The 20,101-nt window shown below is 48.5% G+C and overlaps 1 protein-coding gene across 1 annotated transcript in view; it reads right to left on the bottom strand.

The window, feature by feature from the left end:
• COL5A1 (collagen type V alpha 1 chain) overlaps nt 1-13,901 on the bottom strand; it is a 207,323-nt gene extending 193,422 nt beyond the window's left edge. Inside the window, exon 1 of the mRNA XM_081967084.1 lies at nt 13,443-13,901. Coding sequence (XP_081823210.1) covers nt 13,443-13,539 — 97 coding nt within the window. The 5' untranslated portion in view covers nt 13,540-13,901. The remainder of the gene's footprint in view (nt 1-13,442) is intronic.
• Between the last annotated feature and the right edge of the window lie 6,200 nt (nt 13,902-20,101).

Consider the following 20,101-nt stretch of genomic DNA (forward strand, 5'->3'; position numbering starts at 1 on the left):
CCCTTTATTTCTTTCCTGTAGAAAGATTTACCCTGACAATGCACTGTACTCAAAATGTTTATGAATATAAAAAAAAAAAAGCATGGGCTGAACAACGATATTTACAATGCCTGCATCTCGAGATTACCCCCACCCAACCCTGCATGACTGGTAACAAGAAGCAATGGGTGGAAACTAATCAAGGAGAGAAGCAACTTAGAACTGAGGAGAAACTTCCTGACAATTAGAACAATTAATCAATAGAACAACTTGCCTCCAGAGGTTGTGAATGCTCCAACACTGGAAGTCTTTAAGAAGATGTTGGATAGCCATATGTCTGAAACGGTATAGGGTTTCCTGCCTAGGCAGGGGGTTGGACTAGAAGACCTCCAAGGTCCCTTCCAACTCTACTATTGTATTGTATTGTATTGTCTTGGCCGAAGAAGTGGACATTGACCAAGCTTGCAATTAGTACCGCAACTAATACTGTGAGGATGCAAGAAGTCACCTCCGGATAAAAGAGAACTGACAAAGCCGTCAAATCCACAACCCCTCTCAACTGCTTGATTCAAGCGCGGGCAAGAGGGGCACTGAGCAGCAGAGGGCAAAACCGGGCAGCCTGCCAAGAAAGCCACCCTGGCCCTGGCCGGAAGCCTGCTAAGCCGTCACAACAATCCCGAGAAATGGAGCTGAAAGGGGTGGAGGTCATCGAGTGAGGTGAACCCTCTTCTGCCTGGATGAGGACAGAGGAGGCCTTAGCCAGCTCTGAGCCATTCTCAACTGCCGGGAGGAATGGCCTGCAAAATCCAAAGGTGGCCCATTTTTTCCATTCATGGTCTTACATCTGCACCAAGCTTCATCCCAGCAAACAGATCCAGGCAGTTTGGCTCAGAAATTAAGCCTAAATGTATTTAGAAGCCCAGCCTGGGTGTCAAATCTGGCTTTGTCCTGGATGTCATGGCAGCTTTTGATGGACCACAACCACAAAACATATTCTACCTCAGTGCAGATTAGCAATGGGAGACCAAAAGTAAGCATTTAATTGCACATTTTGTTTTAAAAAAACCTGGTACACAAACCAAAACTTAATTTTCAAAATGTGGAATTATCCCAAAATTGTTATGTGCCTTTGTAATGCATATTCAGGAACAATCCACACAAAAACTACACATATTCTGAACAAATATGCAAAATAAATTACATTATGTTTGCAAATATTTGCAAACGTTATACACAGTAGACAAAACTGTCAAGAAAATGCACTTAAAGGTTTAAGTGCACCAAAATGAATGTGATTTTCAGTGCAAACTATTAAAAACATCAAATTCCAAAAATCAAATTTGAGCCAGTAACAAAAGCTGTAAAATAAAGTTGCCAAGTAGTACAGATTTCCCCATCCTTATTAAAGAATGCCTCAGTTGTGAGATCACCATAAATGCACATGAGGACAGTAGAACGTTGGCTAAGGAAGAAATGAAAAATGCAGCAAAATACAAAGAGAATCAATTTGCTTTAGTGGTAAAGGCACCAGGCGGGGAAGCAGGAGGTTATGAATTCACCCTCCATATGAAAGTCATGGGCCAGTTCTTCTTTCAGCCCAGCCTACCTCAGAGGGTTGTTGTAGAGAAATAGGAAGAGGAAGGAGTACGATATATGTTTGCCTCCTTGAGTTATTTTTTTTTAAATGTCATAAAAAACTAATCTCATAAATAAATAAACATGGCATTGTAGGAAGCCACACCCTGATTGGAGCACATAGTTCAAACCCTCCCAAGCAACTCAACTTCGTATGGTGGTCATCCAACTGGGCAACTGTTGAGCTTCTCAAACCGACCAGGACAACCCCCAAAAGAAACCCAGAAATCTGAACCCCCGGTGGCTAATCGTGGCCTCTGGTACATCTGGCTACAAGCACAACCTCAGGGCACAGACCTGTGATTCAATGCAGTTGTAATCCCAAGGAGAAGTCTCCAGATCGAGGTAGCGTTCTCTGGGGATGTCCATTCTCAGCTGCTGATGCCCTTTGGTCAAAGCCAAGAACCAAAGTGATTTGGGAGGAGGATATTTTGAGAAAGTTGTTTAAGTGCAGATTTATGTTCTCGACTCCTGATCACTTCCTAGACCCCCCAAAAGGGCTCTTTTAGCATGTGGGGGTGGCCCATCCTTGGCAGTGAAGTTTGCCATCTGTCAGAAATGGTGTAGGGCAGTGGTCAGCAAGCCGCGGCTCGCGAGCCACATGTGGCTCTTTACACATTTTAATGCGGCTCTTCTGTGTGCCGGGCGCCCGCTCCCCTCCCTCCTCTCAGGCACTTCAAAACAAGCGCCCCTTTCCCTTTTTTCTTTTCGATCCACAATGATTAGGGAGGATCCTGAAGTCGGGCGGGGACGAGAAGCGAGGAGGCAGAAAAAGAGACGGAGGCTAAGGTGCTTCCCCCCCCCCCCGCCCCTTCCAGGCAAAAATCTAACCGGGGAGCCAGGCGGGCAGTAGCAAATTAGCCGATCACGCTGCGTGCCTCCGTCTCTTTTTCTCCCTCCTCGCTTCTTGGGGCTCCACCAATGGGGGAGCAAGGCCCGCCCAGCGCCAGGCTTTGGGCTAACACAGAGGTCTGCAAAGTTGCCTGTTTTAAGACTGGTGGATTTCAATTCTCAGAATTCTGGGAGTTGAAGTCCACCAGTCTTAAGAGCCAATTTTGCAGATCCCTGGGCTAATATGATTGATGCCCTTGGTGGACTTCAATTCTCAGAATTCTGGGAGTTGAAGTCCACAAGTCTTCAAGCTGTCAGGTTTGAAGACCCTGGGTTTTTTTTTCCTAAAGGGTTGGGGGTGCGAGGGTCTTGCAACTTGACAGCTTTAAGACTTGCGTGCTTCAAATGCCAGAGTTTATTGAAACTAAAAACAGTGTACCATCCTATGTATTTTCGGTTTTAAAAATGTGGCGCTCAAAATAAATTTCAATCGTTGTTTTGGCGAGATTTGGCTCAGTTGAAAAAAAAGGTTGCCCACCACTGGTGTAGGGAATCCTCCTTGAGTGGTAGGGGGGTTGGACTAGACGATCTACAAGGTCCCTTCCAACTCTGTTAATCTCTTAATCTGATTCTAGAAGAAATCTTACAATTCTGCAATTGTGTTGAACCTCAGGAGCAATGGCACCCTGAGATGTGGCTGATCAGCCGACAGCAGAAACACCCATCATCCACACCTCCAGGACAGGGCCTGCCAAATACAAAGCCTCTGAACAGGAGCCATTCAATCAAAACAGCCCGTTTGATTACACACAGCCTGCAAGAATCATCTCACACCAGCCGTCTCCCTGGCACTCTTGTGAAGTCAGCAGTGCCAGAAAGGAGCACGCTGGCCGAAAAAGAAATCCTTTTGCCCCACTGCATTTCCTCCTGCCCCTGTTGCTGGGATCGGGGGGCTCAGGCCCATCATGGAGCAGCATCTTACAGGCTGCTCCCTTAACATCAGCACACACACACACACACACACACACACCATACATACACACAACCACTCTGCCCAGGCTGTCCTGATCTCTGGGGAAGGAGCTCAGACATGACCCATTTCCACTTACTGAATGGACGCCTGCAGAAGGCATCTCCATTCGGTCCCATTTGGTCTGGAGAAAGACCTCCCTTCAATACGCTCAGAGGATAACGAATCAACAGGATTCTGTCAAGCAGCTTCCAAATCGTTCAGATGTGCCCATGTATTGAGACCCTGGAAAGAGGGCAGAGAAGAGCAGCCAGGATGGTGAGGGGACTGGAGGCTCAAACAGACGACGAACGGTTGCAGGAACTGGGCATGGCTAGTCTAGGGAAGAGAAGGACCAGGGGAGACAGGAAAGTAGTCTTCCAATATTTGAGGGGCTGCTCCAGAGAGGAGGGGGCCAAGCTCTTCTCCAAAGCACCCAAAGGCCAGGCAAGGAACAATGGATGGAAACTGACCAAGGAGAGATTCAACCTGGAAATAAGGAGGAATTTCCTGACAGTGAGAACAATCAACCAATTGACCAGTTTGCCTTCAGAGGTTGTGGGAGCTTCATCCCTGGAGGCTTTCAAGAAGAGACTGGACTGCCATTTGTTAGAAATGGCATGGGGTCTCGTGTTTGGATGGGAGGGGGTTGGACTAGATGACCTACAAGGTCCCTTCCAACTATGTTAATCTGTATCTGTACCTTCACATGATGATGATGATGATGATGGCTGGTCCCCTGCTTGGGGAGGTCCCTTCCAACTCTTAATCTATTAAATCTCTTAGGGTTCCATGCGGGTTTTTCTGTGCTTAAGGCATCTTCCCAAACTCACTTTATAGCCCCATCCTGTTGGCCTCCGCAGTTTAGCCCGAGGATCACCCTGCAGGCTCTGTTCCCCTCCAAAAGCAGGGAGCAGGCCTCCTCCGACAAGGCCTTCCTTGCTGCTGGCTGCCCTGTACAGATAGTCCTTGAGTTACAACGGTTCATTTAGTGACTGTTCAAAGTTACAACGGTACTGAAAAAGAAGTGACTTATGACCGTTTTTCACACTTACGACCATTGCAGCATCCCCATGGCCACGCAGTCAACATTCAGGCACAACTGACTCACACTTATGACGGTCACGTGATCCGCTTTTGAGACCTTCTAATAAGCCAAGGCAATGTGGAATCCAGATTCCCTTAAGAACCATGTCGCTAACTTAAAAACTGCAGTAACAACCGTGTCAAGAAAGGTTGTAAAGTGGGGCAAAATTCACTTGACAACTGTCTCGCTTGACAACAAAGGTTTTGGGCTCCATTTTGGTCGTAAGTCGAGGACTACCTGTATTGATTTTAAAATGGAGGCTGCTCTCCTCAAGGGGTCTCAAAGACTCCAAAATAATGAAGTTATATTCCCGGCCTGGCATCTATCAGCCTGAAGAGTCTTGAAGATCCCAGAGGCAACATCAAGGGACGAATATCCTTCCCACCATCAAGGCCAACCTGGCTCCCTCTCAGCCAAAGGAGGGTGAAGGGAACCTGCCCGTAAGAATTGCCCATCGGGGTCAGGAGGCTTCCCAACCTCGCGCTCTCTTCGTTTGGTGACTGAGGTCAACACCTATCGACTGCAACCACCCTAGACAAAGGATGATGGGAGGTGGAATCTGAAGCAAGTGGAGGGGCTTAGGCTTTAGAAGGGGAGTCTTGGGAGCATCTGGTGGCCAGAAGGCAGTTCATGTGGAACATCATCTATATACAGAGGTTAACAGATTTGGAAGGGACCTTGGAGGTCACCTAATCCAACCGCCCGCCCAAGCAGGAGACCCTACACCAGTGTTGCTAACCTTTTGGGCACCAAGTGCCAAAGCAGGACCGTGCGTGTGCATGCTGGAAACCGGAAGAACAGCCGCCCGGTGCGCATGCATGCACTGGGAAGATGACCTTCCAGTTTCTGGTGCATGCATGCATGCATGGTGGCCAGCTGGTCTTTGCACGCACATGCGTGTCAGAAACCAAAAGACCGAGTGACCGGTGTGCATGCGTGTGCTGGAAACAATAAGAGCAGCTCAGTCTCTTCTTGGAAGTTCCCAGGGATGAAACTCTCACAACTTCCGAAGGCAACTTCTGTCCCATGGATTGTGGATTGTTCCCACTGTCGGAATCCCACCCTCTGGAACTCAGAGATGTCCTAGCTCCCTGATATCTGGATATTCCATTTAGATTATCTACTTTATGCCCCACAGGTTTATTTAATCTTTTCCTACATTCTGGGTACCTTCTGCTTGGCAGGGCAAGTGCTATTTTCCCTCACAACATTTCAATTTATTTATTTGTATAATATTGGGAGCCACCCAGAGTCAGGATTGAGTTGGCCAGCACCAGGGGGAGAATATACAAATAAATATAGGCAACTCATATTGTCTTATTTATGTATTTAACAAATTTGAATACTCGGAACCTGGGTTCAGGCTGAGGTTGAGATTCAATGTGGGCTTCGGCCACTTGCTTAAACTGAGAAGGGGCGGAGAGTATAGATACTGAAAAGCCCGGGGACTCTCAGACTTTGTCACAACTTGAGACAGTGACCCTCGTCTTTCCAGACAGGACTGGAACTCTGGCTGAGCAATGTCTGGTCAAGAACTCCGACTGGCGGCCCCTTGCTGAGAAGGTCTGAGTTCAGGAGACAGGGCTTCTGACATGCAACCGTTACTTCCTCCTTCCGGTTCTTTTACAGGTGTCAGATGAGGAAGACAGCCATGCAACTCCAAGATCCCTCTCAGAGTTCCTGCTTTGAAGCCTGTTTTCTACCAGTCTATAAGTGTACTTTTGGGTTTTCTTGAACCTAACAAAATGAAATTCAACATAGAGACAAGTAAAGTCCTACACTTAGGCAAGAAAAACCAGAAGTACAAATATAGACTGGGTGAAACCAGGCTTAATAGCAGTGACTGTGAGAGGGATCTTGGAGTCTTAGTGGACAACCAGCTAAATAGGAGCCAACAGTGTGTGGTGGCAGCCAAAAAAGCCAATGCAATCCTAAATTGCATTAACAGAGGGATTCAGTCAAGATCAAAGGAGGTACTACTACCACTCTATAAAGCCTTAGTAAGGCCACACCTAGAATCCTGCATCCAGATTTGATCACTAGACTATAAAAAAAATGTTGAGACTCTAGAAAAAGTGCAGAGAAGAGCAACCAAGATAATTAGGGGACCAGAGGCTCAAACATACAATGAACGGTTGCAGGAACTGGGCCTGGCTAGTCTAGGGAAGAGAAGGACCAGGGAGACAGGACAGCAGTCTTCCAGTATTTGAGGGGCTGCCCCAGAGAGGAGGGGGTCAAGCTGTTTTCCAAAGCACCTGAAGGCCAGACAAAGAATAATGGGTGGAAACTGAACAAGGAGAGATTCAACCTAGAAATAAGAGGGAATTTCCTGACAGGGAGAACAATCTTCCCATGGAACAGAAGTTGCCTTCAGACTTTGTGGGAGCTTCATCACTGGAAGCTTTCAAGAAGAGATTGGACTGCCCTCTATCAGAAATTATGTAGGGTCTCCTGCTTGGGTCAGGGGGTTGGACTAGATGACTTACAAGGTCCCTTCCAACTCTGTTAATCTTATCTAATCTAAAACCCCACCAAGCCTGCTAAAATAGCTTCTCAATTGCACATGAGGAGTAATTCACAGGTTGCCACTGCTGGCTAACCCAAACTTTCTGCAAGACATTTCTTGTCTGTCAAAGAGAGAAAAGGGGCCAGCACTACTAATAGGTCACCAACCTTCCACAATGTCTGCCCAGCAGCCCAGTTGTGAAGGGCTGCAACCTCAGTGCCGGCTCTCACATCGAGCTCTTAGTTGGGGCATCTAGGAATCACTTCCCTCTTGGCTTTGGAGCTGAGGGATGGACAGATGTCACTTTGCTTCTCAGGAATGACGGGCTCGGCCAACAGCAAGAGAACCACCAGACATTGGGAAACTGAAGGGGGCCAAAAGCCAAAAAGCACTGAAGCCTCTTTGCGATTCTAATTAGCCAGGAATGTTTGGTTGCAAATGTCATAGTTTGGATGTGGAACAGTCAAAAGCAAATGAACCTTTCCATGAAGATAAAGACAGAAAAAAGTTCTGTTGAATATCAAGGAAAAAGAATGAACCATTTCAGAAGTTTTGGCTTTATTCTCAGAATGTCCAATGTCCTGTTTTTGTAAGCAAGATTGAATTTTCTGCAGAACATTATCAATTTCCCAGGAGGTTTGCTGGAGTTCTCTCCCAGGTTCCAAGACTCAGTTACTCTAACAGATTAGCAGAGTTGGAAGGGACCTTGTAGGTCATCTAGTCCAACCCCCCCCCGCCCAAGCAGGAGACCCTACACCATTTCTTGCAGAGGGCAGTGCAGTCTCTTTTTGAAAGCCTCCAGTGATGAAGCTCCCACAACTTCTGAAGGCAACTTCTGTTCCATCGATTGATTGTTCTCCCCGTCAGAAAATTCCTCCTTATTTCCAGGTTGAATCTCTCCTTGGTCAGTTTCCATCCATTGTTCCTTGTCTGGCCTTCAGGTGCTCTGGAGAATAGCTCTCCTCTCTGTGGCAGCTCCTCAAATATTGGAAGACTGCAATCATATCTCCCCTGGTCCTTCTCTTCCCTAGACTAGCCATGCCCGGTTCCTGCAACCGTTCTTCATATGTTTCACCTCTAGCCCCTTAATCATCCTAGTTGCTCTTCTCTGCACTCTTTCCAGAGTCTCCACATCTTTTTCTAACCCTACCCAAAGCCTCTTCCGCTGTCTGATGTCCTCCAGATAAGATGGTGCTTCCATTGCAAAGCCAATGAGCCAGATTCCCAATGTATCTGGAGAGGGGCAAGTTGGTGGAGGCTGCCCAACATCAGCAGCAGCCGTACATGCCTGCCCACTGAAAGGCACTGTGAGTCAGCCTGTTACTTGAAAGCAAATGTCACGGAAAGTTCAGCTATGTCTGTTTACAAATGCAACACAGGGCAGAAAAGCGTTTTGGCCTGCGTTTAAGACGCCATTCATGATAAGGTCTACATTTGGGTTAAAGCAGGATCCACATCCTGGAAACTGTAGGAGAGATGGCAGAACCTGGGGTGGAGTCAAAAGAGGGACCAGCCTAGAATCCCTAAGTAGCCACAGGAGAACTAGGTCCAACCTCCCTTGAGTGCCATGGACCCTAATTTAATTCTAAGCAGGGGCCACCAGTTGTTGAGAAGGTCCCTGTGCAGAGGCATGAGTAGCAATAAATCAATTAGTCAAGCTTTCACATGTGGCCCTGGCCTCCCACGTTCGACAGAAGTCCCCCACCCACCCAGTTTGTGCTCCTGTAAAATCACCCAGACGTTATAAAGACTCCCTTGAGGAGTGCCAGCAGCTCGACCCTTTATGCCAGCCAGTCCTCTTCTCACTCTCAGGTTGGCAGTTACAAGCACAATAAGCAGCTTCAGCTGGGAATTCTGCCTGCTGACCCTCACCACACCAACATCACCCCTGGGATTCCCAAAGTTAACCCCATGACTTCCAGGTAAGGCTATAATTGGCACTTCATGTTCCGGCTCAGTATTGCGAATTAAGGACGCCACCTGGTTTCCCTGGAAGAGCTTAGACTGAAGGGTCCCAAAGGGGCTTTTTTTTTCAGGAGGCAAGTGGACTTTCAATTCTCATCCAAGAAGCTTCTTCAGCTTCAGTCAAGGCAGAACTATTACATCACACATTTTGCTTGACCAGGGAAAGCCCTGAGAGAGAGCAGGCTTCTTTTAAGACATGTCACTTCTCATCCAAGAAGCTTCTTCCCATCCAAGAAACTGAAGAAGCTTCTTGGATGAGAAGCAAAATGTCTTCCAAGAAAAACCAGTAAGTCCAATTGTCTCTTGAAAAAAGCACCTTTGGGACAACCAGGACCTGGATGGCTGAGAACCTCCGTAGACATTCAGACTGAAGGGCCCAGTGGATCAAGACTTCCTCTAATTGTTGCTGCACTTATTCATAAAACCCCAGGTATCTCTTTCAACACCCTCAAGACAAGAGGGACAGAAACAACTCTGACACACACACACAGAGAGACACACATTTTTAATCTAAGAAAGGCAATCTTAACCAGAGATCTTGGCCTGCACGTCCTCCCGCAGCCACTTTAGAAAACATTTTGGCCAGCTGCTTTCCCTGGAAGCTGTGTGCCCTTGACTGTTGCTATACGATGCTCCCGAGGCAAACGGATTGGAGGGGCCTTGGAAAATGGCAACTCTCCTGCCAACAGCGCCACTCCTGAGTAGGAGGTCACATCCACGCCTGCTCTCAGCCTTTCATCTGCCACATCTGGATTTCTGGCACACAGCAGAAGCACAAAGAAGAAAACCAGCCTTGTTCCTCTGCATTCCACTCCCTTTTCAAGCTGGCCTGAACGTAGCAAAGGCAGCTTATGCAAATGGCACAAGATCTACTTCCGATGCCCACCGTCTGCCTCAGACCAAACCCTACTACTGATGCCAAAGGCTGGAACTCTGCTTGGGGGAGGGGGGGTCCCTCCAAATGCAGCATCCGCTCATTCCCCTGCAGAAGAACCACCAAGTGGAGAGGGTCCCCAGCTGACCACTGCAGCAGCCCCTTGTGCCTCTGGCCAGAATCATTGCAAAATCCACCGAAGCAGTGCAGCCATGGTGTGGGGAAACAATGCTCAACCAGGGGAGGAAGAGTCTGCATGACCAACTTCCAAAGCCAAAGGGCCTTTCTCTTCCAACTGCTGCTTTTCTTTTCCCCCTCCCTGCAAAATCTGGCAGACAAAGACCCATGATGCAACCCGACTTCACGGGTGGAAAGTCATCGCAGAACTATTACGTCACGCATTTTGCTGATCGGGGAAAGGCCTGGAGCCAGGTCGCTGCAGTGCGAGGGGGGAAGACTTCTTGCAGCAAAGCAGCCCCCAGGCTCAACCCCAACGCATCTGGGAGACTTGCTGGCCGGCCTTGAGCCAGGCACTCCGGGGCCGGGTGGGGCCGTCCTTCCATTCCAAAAGAGCACTCACCAACTCCAGAATAAACAACTTCTGGCTCTCTGAAATCTCTGGTGTGAATTGTATAATGCAAAATGGATCCCGACGTCCACTCCAGAACGAATTCCTTCTCCAAGGTTTTCCAGATCCAGCCAGAGGCCTCCAAGGAGGCCAAGGGGCAAGAATGTCATGGCAGGAAAAACCCAGCGTTGAAAAGAAAAAGAGAGAGAGAGAGACGGAGCACAGCCAAGCGTTCTTCCCGCCCATCCCTTCCAGATCCTCGCCTGATCCCTTCCCGGGCCATCAGCCCTGGAAGCTGGGATTCCTGCCCAACTTTGATCCAGGATGAAATCTGTTACTGTCTCTCATTTGCTGCCACAGGCGCAGCCAACGATAACCTCCTGAAGGCAGAGGGAAGACAGGACGAGGCCTGGCACATTGAACAGCTCTCGATGGCTCTTGTTAGAAGGCAGCTGTGGTTCATCTGCAGGCCAAGATGGAAGGTGGGCTGTTGCCCAACCCAAGCCCCCGAGACCCTCGGACCTCCTCCTGTCACGGCCGACGGTACAATTGCCTCCCCTTCTCACTTCATCATACTGACTGATTGATGACATCTGAAGGTCTCCTGCCTGAGCAGAGGGTGGACTAGAAGACCTCCAAGGTCCCTTCCAGCTCTCTTCTATTCTACTACCCTGTTTCCCCGAAAATAAGACCTAACTGGAAAATAGGTCCTAGCATGATTTTTTTCAGGGTGCTCATAATATAAACCCTACCACCCCAAAATAAGCCCCAGCCAGATGGATGCATTTAGTGCCGTGTTTCCCAAAAATAAGACCTAGTCAGAAAATAAACCCTAATGCACCTTTTAGAGCAAAAATTAATACAAGACCCAGTCTTATTTCGGGAAAACACGGTACTAAATGCATTCATTCAATGCGGTAATTCATTCATCTCTCAACAAAGTGGATTTCCATTAGCCAAATCCACATGACATGCAAAGTAATGGATTCAAAAGCTCAACAAACACACAAAACAGGGCTTCCTGAACTTAAGTCGAGGACTGCTAGGGAAGGAGAGCCCAAATTTTTAAAAAGGTTCCTGCAAGTATGACATCTGAGCTCAGACTTCTGAGCTGAGTAATCCCAATGAAATCATGGGGGGATATCACACAAATCCTCTTCCCTTTTGAAGGGGGCAATCATAGTACCACCAAGTGCTGGAAAGGGTGCCAATGCTCCCACACGGTACAGCAGGGGGAGAGGCTGGGCTTGCTCAGATACTCTGTACTTAGCCTTGGTACTTAGCTGGCGCCTCCATATTTCCCTGAACAGCTGCACACCTGAACCCACCTGGAGGGTCTTATCAGTTTGCGATGAGGCAGAGAATAGCCAAGCCTTTGCAGCCATTGGGGGGGGGGGTGTCCATAGGTTATGGCAATTGCATCCTTAGTCTTCCAGAAAGCTGGCAGCTGGCAGTCCTTGGCCTAAAGAACAGCACAAAACCACCCAATTCCTTTGAAAGATGTCCTTTTCTTGGTAAGCATTTCTTTTATCACCAACTCTAAATAATTAATGCACACTCAGACGGAAAACTGATTCAAATGAAACTGTTTCTATATTAAAGAAGCATTCACTGCAACACTTGATGGCAAAATTCTGGAGGTCCTTTGGGGAGTTGGCCATTTACACGTGCAAAAGCTTTCTGGAGTCTGACCCTCAAAGCCGCTTCGTGGGTCCCAGTTCCCACGAGATCTGTGCCTGTCTTGGAGCAGCTCTGCCTTCACTCTGGCGACCAAGGCAGTTCTGGCTGCCCAAGGTTTGTCAAGCTGCACCCGGGCACTACGGGCAGCTTCTCTCTCAAAACACAAAGACAGAACAGGCCAGCAGCAAACAACCTGACAGGTCAGCTCTTGGGACACAGATGCCAGTTACGAGGTCAGCTGCCTTTGCTTGCAAAGCCGAGTGGCATCACCAACCTGTGAGTGAGCCATAACAGGGATTCCACTGGCACGGAGCCCTGTGCATCTCTCTCTCTCTGGCACGGTGGGTAAAGTTTTGGTGCCACGATAGCCGAGATGCACACGTGAACTTCCTGCACAGAACATCCAGGGGCTCCTGTCATTCTCTTTCGTTCTCAGAAAAAAAATGGAGGTTCAGGTTTGGGAAACACCCCCCCTCCCTTGGTATGAGTCCTTTATTTTCCATCAAGTGCAGAGAACTCGGTTTAATCCCCAACGTTTCACCCAACTATCTCAACCCCAATGCCAGCCTCAGAATAAACAAGCAAATGTGCTGAATTTTCCCAGTTTACTTCTGTTTCCATCATTTTTTGAGGTTGGTTCTCTCCCCTGGTTCTGTGTTAAGTCCCCGGGGATTCTGCAACAGTCATGATGTCATGTTTGATTGATTTTGCTACAGAAGTATAGAAATATGGCTGCATCCTATCAAAAAAAAAAAACCCCGCTGTTAACAGTGACATATTTTAGCATTTGGGAATCACTTCCATAGCAATACAGCTTTAAAATGTAAAAAAAGGACTTCAATCCACACCCAGCGCTGGAAGAGAAGAACGCCAGTTCTCCTCCCATCCGGGGTGGCAGATAGGAAAGAAACATCGGGAGCCTCTTTCTTCCAAAGGGAGCCTAGGGTGGCCTGAGGAAAAGCCCCCTTTTTTTGAACAGGCGCCTGAGCCGCATCCACTCGCAGCGCCGGGTCCCCCCGAGGCGCCGAGGCAGCACATGGGGCCGTCCGCAGACTAAGTTCCTCCCCGTTTGCAAAGCTCCAGATTGTCCCAGGGAAAAAGTGTGCAGCCACCGGCGCCGCTTCTGCCCGCTCAAAGGAGCCGTCCCGAAGGCTTGCGGGGGGGGGGACGCTTCGCCCTTCCTAAAGAACCGCTGCTCCCCCCCTTCCCTCCCCTTCTCCGTTGCTCGGGGCTTCTCCGCTGACTTGGCCCCCTCGGAAGGCGGCAGGCGATGCGGGGCTCCCGGGACGGATGCCGGGGCGCTCTTACCTGCGCGGCTGTGGGCGAGGGCGGCGAGCAGGAGCAGCGCCAGGCTCCCGGGCCGCTTCAGCCAGCTCCGCCGTTTCCACCGGGTGTGCGTGTCCATGTCGGCGGCTGGTCCGGGCGAGGCGCAAAGCGGGACGGCGGCGCTCCGGGGCGGCTGCTCTGCCCACACCGGCGGGCGCTGCGGGAGGCTCTCGGACTAAGAAGCGGGCGGCTCCCCTCCCCTTCGCCCCCGGCAGGACCCTCCTAGGCGGCCATGGGCGGCGGCGGCGGCGGCTTCTTCTCTCCCTGCGCAGCCTGCTGGCCCGGCGCGCGGCTGGGGAGGCTCGGGGGCTCGGCTGGCGCGGGGAAGGTCCGGGCACTGCGCTGCCCCCTCGGCGTCTCCTCCCCGCCTCTCTCCGCCCGACCTCCTTCCGGGGCGCCGCTCGGCAAAGTGAGGTCGCCCCGCTTTCCTGCCCCGCCAAACTTTCGGGTCCCCCCCCTCTCCCCCTCCCCTTTCCCCGCGTCAAGCCGACGGAGCCGAGCTGCCAATCCGGGGGGCCGCGGCCAATCGCGGCGAGGAAAGCCCCCGGCCCCGCCTCCGCTCCGAAGGCGGGGGTGGAGGGCGCCACGAAGCTTTGCCTGTGTGGCAGGGGCGGCCGGCGCTCCCCCCCCCCCGATCCCGCGCCCGCCCCGCCCCGGCCCAGCCCAGTGCCGGCTCCCAGCGCCCCCGATGCCCGGACTGGCCCGCGGGGACGGCGGCGAGATGCGGATGGGCCGGACGCCGCTCGAGCCGGGCCTCGCTTGGGGTCTTGGCGGGCGAGCTCCGGCCGACCCCGCGGCACTTTCCCCCTAGCCCCAGAAGCTCCGCGTCGCCCTGTAATCGTCTGGAGGCTCTCTCGTCCCGGTCCTTCGGCAGTTCCCTTCTCAGGCATCTTTAACCGATGAACCAAGTTGGAAGGGACCTTGGAGGTCATGTAGTCCAACTTCCCGCTCAAGCAGGAGATCCTACTCCATTCCAGACAGATGGCAGCCCAGTCTCTTATTGGAAGCCTCCAGGGATGAAGCTCCCACAACCTCTGAAGGCAACTTCAGTTCCATGGGTGGATTGTTCTCAGTGTCAGAAAATTCCTCCTTATGTCCAGGTTGAATATCTCCTTGGTCAGTTTCCATCCATTGTTCCTTGTCTGGCCTTCAGGTGCTTTGGAGAATAGCTCGACCTCCCCCCCTCCTCTCTGTGGCAGCCCCTCAAATACTGGAAGATGCTCTCATGTCTCCCCTGGTCCTTCTCTTCCCTAGACTAGCCATGCCCAGTTCCTGTTCCTCGTATGTTTAAGCCTCCAGTCCCCAAATAATCCTGGTTGCCCTTCTCTGCACTTTTTCTAGAGTCTCAACATCTTTTTTATAGTGTGGGGACCAAAATTGGATGCAGTATTCTAGGTGTGGTCTTACTAAGGGTTTACACAGTGGTATTAGTACCTCCCTTGATCTTGATTGTATCTCTCTGTTAATGCAATTTAGGATTTCATTGGTTTTATTGGCTGCCTCTGCACACAGCTGGCTCCTATTTAACTGGTTGTCCACTAAGACTCCAAGATCCCTCTCACAGTTCCTGCTATTAAGCCTGGTTTCACGCAGTCTATATGTGTACTTCTGGTTTTTCTTGTCACTTTTCTCTACATTGAATTTCATTTTGTTAGGTAGGGCCCAGTGTTCAATCTAACAAAATGAAATTCAATGTAGAGAAAAGTAAAGTCTCACACTTAGGCAAGAAAAATGCTGGCTCCTATTTAACTGGTTGTCCACTAAGACTCCAAGATCCCTCTCACACTCACTGCTTTTAAGCCTGCCAGTCAGCCTGGTTTCCCCCAGCCAAGTGCTGCTAAAACTTCATGGGAAGTAGTCACCATAAGGCAACCAGCCGTAATGTACGTATGTGTATAAATGGGAAATTGAGGACAGAGCTACATTTGATATCAGAAGAGGAATCTCTTAAAAGTCAGGGAAGGTCTGGGGAAAAGAACTTAGAAAGGAGGCGTCGAATCTCTCCATCAATTTGGGAATAGGCAGGCCAGGTAGAAAATATAGTACAGATCAAGAGAATTATCCAAGAATTGGCCACACAATCAAGGCCTTACAGTACAGAAATACAAAGGGAACTTCCTCAGAAAACAGAAAGCTTGCCCACTGGGGTGGGAGTGGGGAGAAGACCTACCATAAAATTATGAAGCAAAAATGCATATCACTAATTATGACCACCCACAAAGCTCTTTTAAAAAAACATCAAAAGGCTTCTGTAGAAGTTGAATGATTCCCACTGAATCTTCAGAATTTCTCTGCACACCAGAAAGCCCAGGACCAAAGCCCCAATCAAAGTCTTGAGAAGTGAAAAGGGAAGCAGAGACTAGATTTGCGTAGGCAGTTCAGGCCCCAAATAGGGACATCCCTTGCAGCTCTCCTAAAATTACAACTGAGCAGTAAGGTGCCTATGTTTGCTGACAAAATAACATTAGTTGGATGGCCTTAAAAGGGGGGAATGAGAAAGCAAAGAATAGAGAAGAGGAACAGAACAGAATAGAATGCTTTATTTGACCCAAGTGTGATTAGACATACAAGGAATTTGTCTCCAGTAGAGAAGACTGTCTCAATGTACATGCAAAGCAACGGTGTAGTAGTAATAATAATACCAATAAGAAGATAAGGGTAGTAATAATGCTACAGCCATACAACATGGGTAAATATACTTAGACATAAGACACTGTATGAGAATTAGCTGTTCAGAGTGATGTCATGAGAGAGAGAAACTGTCCCTGTGTCTAGTTGTTTGGGTACGCAGTGCCCTATAGCAGTGGACACCAACTGGTGGCCGATGGACCACTGGTGGTCTGTGAGAAAATTTTGGTGGTCCTCAGAAAAATTATTTGCATGTTTATATTACACTAAATGCTGTTTATCTTTTTAAAATCATATTAGTGGTCCATGGTATTTAAAATTATGAATTTAGTGGTCCCTGAGGTCTGAATGGCTGGTGACTCTGCCCTTTAGCACCGTCCTGAGGGGAGGAATGGAAATATTTATGCCCAGGATGTGAAGGGTCTAAAGGAACAAATGTAAAGGAGAATTAGATATATTTAGCCAAAAGAAAAAAAAGTTTGAGGACATGATAACTGCCTTCCAGTTGTTGAGGGGCTGTCATAGAGCAGAGGGGGGTTGAGTTACAGAGCACCAGAGAGTAGGACAAGAATGAACAGATGGAGATCCAACCTAGAAGTAAGGAGAAATTTTTTCTCCGTGAGAACAAATAACCAATGGAAAAGCTTGCCTTTTGGAGCTTGCCTCACTGGAGTTTTTCAAAAATAGACTGGACAATCATTTGTAAGGTGTCCTACCTTGGGCACTGTGGGACAAACACCACTGACAACACTCAGGGAGCATCCTTTGTGTTAAAGAGAGCAACAATGCATAAAGGGTGCTCTTATTTGCATCTCCAAGAGGTTCCGTCCAATAGATTTGACATCCACTTGTGAATTGTAAAAGGCCAGGTAAAAAGTAGCAGCAACTCCGGGGAGAAGCTAAGAGATAGATTTGCCTTTGAGACAATGGAAATCTTAGCACGGGGTGAACACGGAAGGCTCACCCCAAGGTTGCAGAAGACCTTTTAATGCCTTGGAAGGACATTGAAAACCTTTGCCCACAAGGAGAATATCCGCATTTGCCACAGGTAGAAAGTGAGGATGGGGGTGGGCTCTGTAGCCTGAAGAGACCACCTGACTCGTGGTTGCAATGGGGCAGAGTCAAGAGTCGACTGCACAAGAGACTCCACAGGTAGGACGTCCCAAGGCTTGGGCTGCCCAGGCAGAGCCAGTCCAACTCATTGAGCAGCTAATCAGGGGCAACTCACTAAACTCCAGGTGGAGAACGGAAGCTGCAATGCCATCTATCCCACCCAAGAAGTATCTGGCAACCCCTGAAATCTGCCAAGGACTTTGAAGAGCTCCAGGCCCTCACTTCACTTCCCCTTGAGACACCATGATTCACTCACAACTCAAATTCAAACCACCCCTTTGATGTTTCACACACAGCCCCAATGCTTTTATGCCTCTTTGTGAAGTCTTCCAGAGCTCCTTGTTCTCATGTTCCTTTTTCAACCGGAGCAATTTCTCTCCCTTTTAAATACGGTAGTGTTGATCCAATGCATCTTTAATTGGCTGGAGTCTTGTGATAACAAATCCATGGGGATCAATGCAATCCATTGCTTCTCTTTTGTTGATTTATACACCTTAGGAAACATGAGCAATAAATCAATAGCAGTTTGTCTGACGTGGTTGTGAACTCCACTTGTTTTGCACGGTGCTTACTTCAACTCACTTCCTAGAGCAAAGCTATCGATACAATGCAACATTTTGTTTTTCAGCCTGACAAGGCTAAGAGGAGGATTGGCCAAGGTGAACCATTGTCTCCCACACCTCTGGGAGGTCTTGGACCTGGATCTTCCCATGTCTTGTCCAGCATCTGGGGTTAGGGAAGAGCCAAGGCTGACGACATCCCATGGCTGATAGGTGGGTGCATTGGGCACCCAATTCAACCATGTGACTATGTTGGCTGTTAGACCAAGCAGAATGCAATGAAATTAAACATGCTTGAAACTAAAGCAGACTACTTGCATCAACTAATTTCAAATAATAATTCCACCAAGAATTAGAAAGGTTTAGAAATAGAATTGATAATGAACGTTGCTATGTTTTAGCTTCAGTTTTAATTTTGTTCAGAAGAGAGGAATAATTAGTTTTCATTCAATGGTACCTGTCTTTCATAAAATAATTCCTAATTATTCAAGTCCACCTGATTTGCAATGGTCAACTCAGATTAACTACATCTTGGCTGGTCTATGTTTGCTTCCTGGAGCCAGGGTTTCCGATGATTTCCAAAAGGGTCAATTGTGGGAGATAGAAGTGCAGGTAGCTACCCATTGAGTGAGACATCAACCTTTCTGTTCTGTTTGGAGAGGGAGCACCTGTATGGCTCCCCGTTCACTGCATGGTGGTGCCCTGGTTGAAGAGGGTGAGAGAGCAGGAGAGGCTGTGCTGGAGATCCTGGAGGCCACTCTTGGAAGCTGCTTATCTCCTCCAGAAGGGTGGAAGCCTCCCTGGGAGCAGCCCACTGGCTAAAAAACACCACATGATTTCTTTACTAACTTCTATCCCCAAAGGAAGAAGAGATTCCATGTCCCCATTTAAATAGAATAGAATTCTTTACTGGGCAAGTGTGATTGGACACACAAGGAATTTGTCTTTGGTCCCTATGCTCTCAGTGTACATAAGGAGAATAAAATACATTCATCAAGAATAAAAAGATACAACACTTAAAGATAGCCATAGGGTATAAATAAGCAATCAAATCATACTAGGAGACAATCAATATAAATTGTAAGGATACAAGGTATAAAGTTGCAGTCATACAGTCCTAAGTGGGAGGAGATGTGTGATAGGAACGATGAGAAGACTAATAATAACAGTAATCCAGACTTAGTAAGTAGTTTGACAGTGTTGAGGGAATTATTTGTTTAGCAGAGTGATGGCGTTCAGGAAAAAACTGTCCTTGTGTCTAGTTGTCTTGGTGTGCAGTGCTCTATAGCATCGTTTTGAGGGTAGGAGTTGAAACAATTTATGTCTAGGACGTGAGGGGTCTGTGGATATTTTCACAGCTTTCTTTTTGACTCGTGCAGTGCACAGGTCCTCAATGGAAGGCAGGTTGGTAGCCATTGATTTTTCTGCAGTTCTGATTCTCCTCTGAAGTCTGTGTCTGTCTTGTTGGGTTGCAGAACCAAACCAAATAAATTAAAAAACACAAAGATACCCATGGTGAAAAATAGCTAAATCTTCAAACTTTGTTCCCTCCAGTGATGCAAATGTTTGAGTCTTCCAACTGCCAAAATCCATAAAAGAAATAAAATGTGACACTCCAAATCAGCCATTTAAAATGCCCAGGAAATTGATTCATCCATATCAAATGATATACTCAACAAGTAATTTGGAAAACAATGACAAGTATATTGAGTGGGGGGTGGGATTTGGCCAGAAGGAACAGACCCTTCCCTGAGCCGGCTCTGTGCCTTGCAAAAGTCATGTCAATCCGGCCACAGCTTCCTCCCTAGGAGGAGGAAGGAGCACCTCTGGCACCTCTGGCTCCAGAGGTGTTAGAGAAAAGGTGCTTTTACTAGAGATGCTGAGTGCGAGGCAAGTTCTGAAGAAAAACTGTGCAAAAATCATATATTGAAAGCAACCCCCAATGTCCAGAGCCCCCACCCCCCCTGGGAGAGTAGTCCAATCAGGTCCCATTCCGATGCGTTGGGAACCTGAGACACTGCTGTATCTTCCTTTCCCCGGGCCGGCATCCTTGAAGGCATGAAGATGGCTCAGTTTGGCACCTCTGGTTGCTTCTTAGTGTCCATACTCCCCAATTTCCCACCACATTCTTTCATTCCTCCAGCACCAGTGGTGGGATTCGAAAAATTTTACTACCGGTTCTGTGGGCGTGGCTTTGTGGGCGTGGCAGGGGAAGGATACTGCAAAATCCCCGTTCCCTCCCCACCCTCAACATTTCCGTTACCAGAACCTGACAGAACTGGCTGAATACCACCCTTGTCCAGCACTCTTCCCCTTCCAAATAGCCCCCCTCCCAGTAAT

Source organism: Natrix helvetica, assembly GCF_964273705.1.
Source record: "Natrix helvetica genome assembly, chromosome: 15".
Lineage (NCBI taxonomy): Eukaryota > Metazoa > Chordata > Lepidosauria > Squamata > Natricidae > Natrix > Natrix helvetica.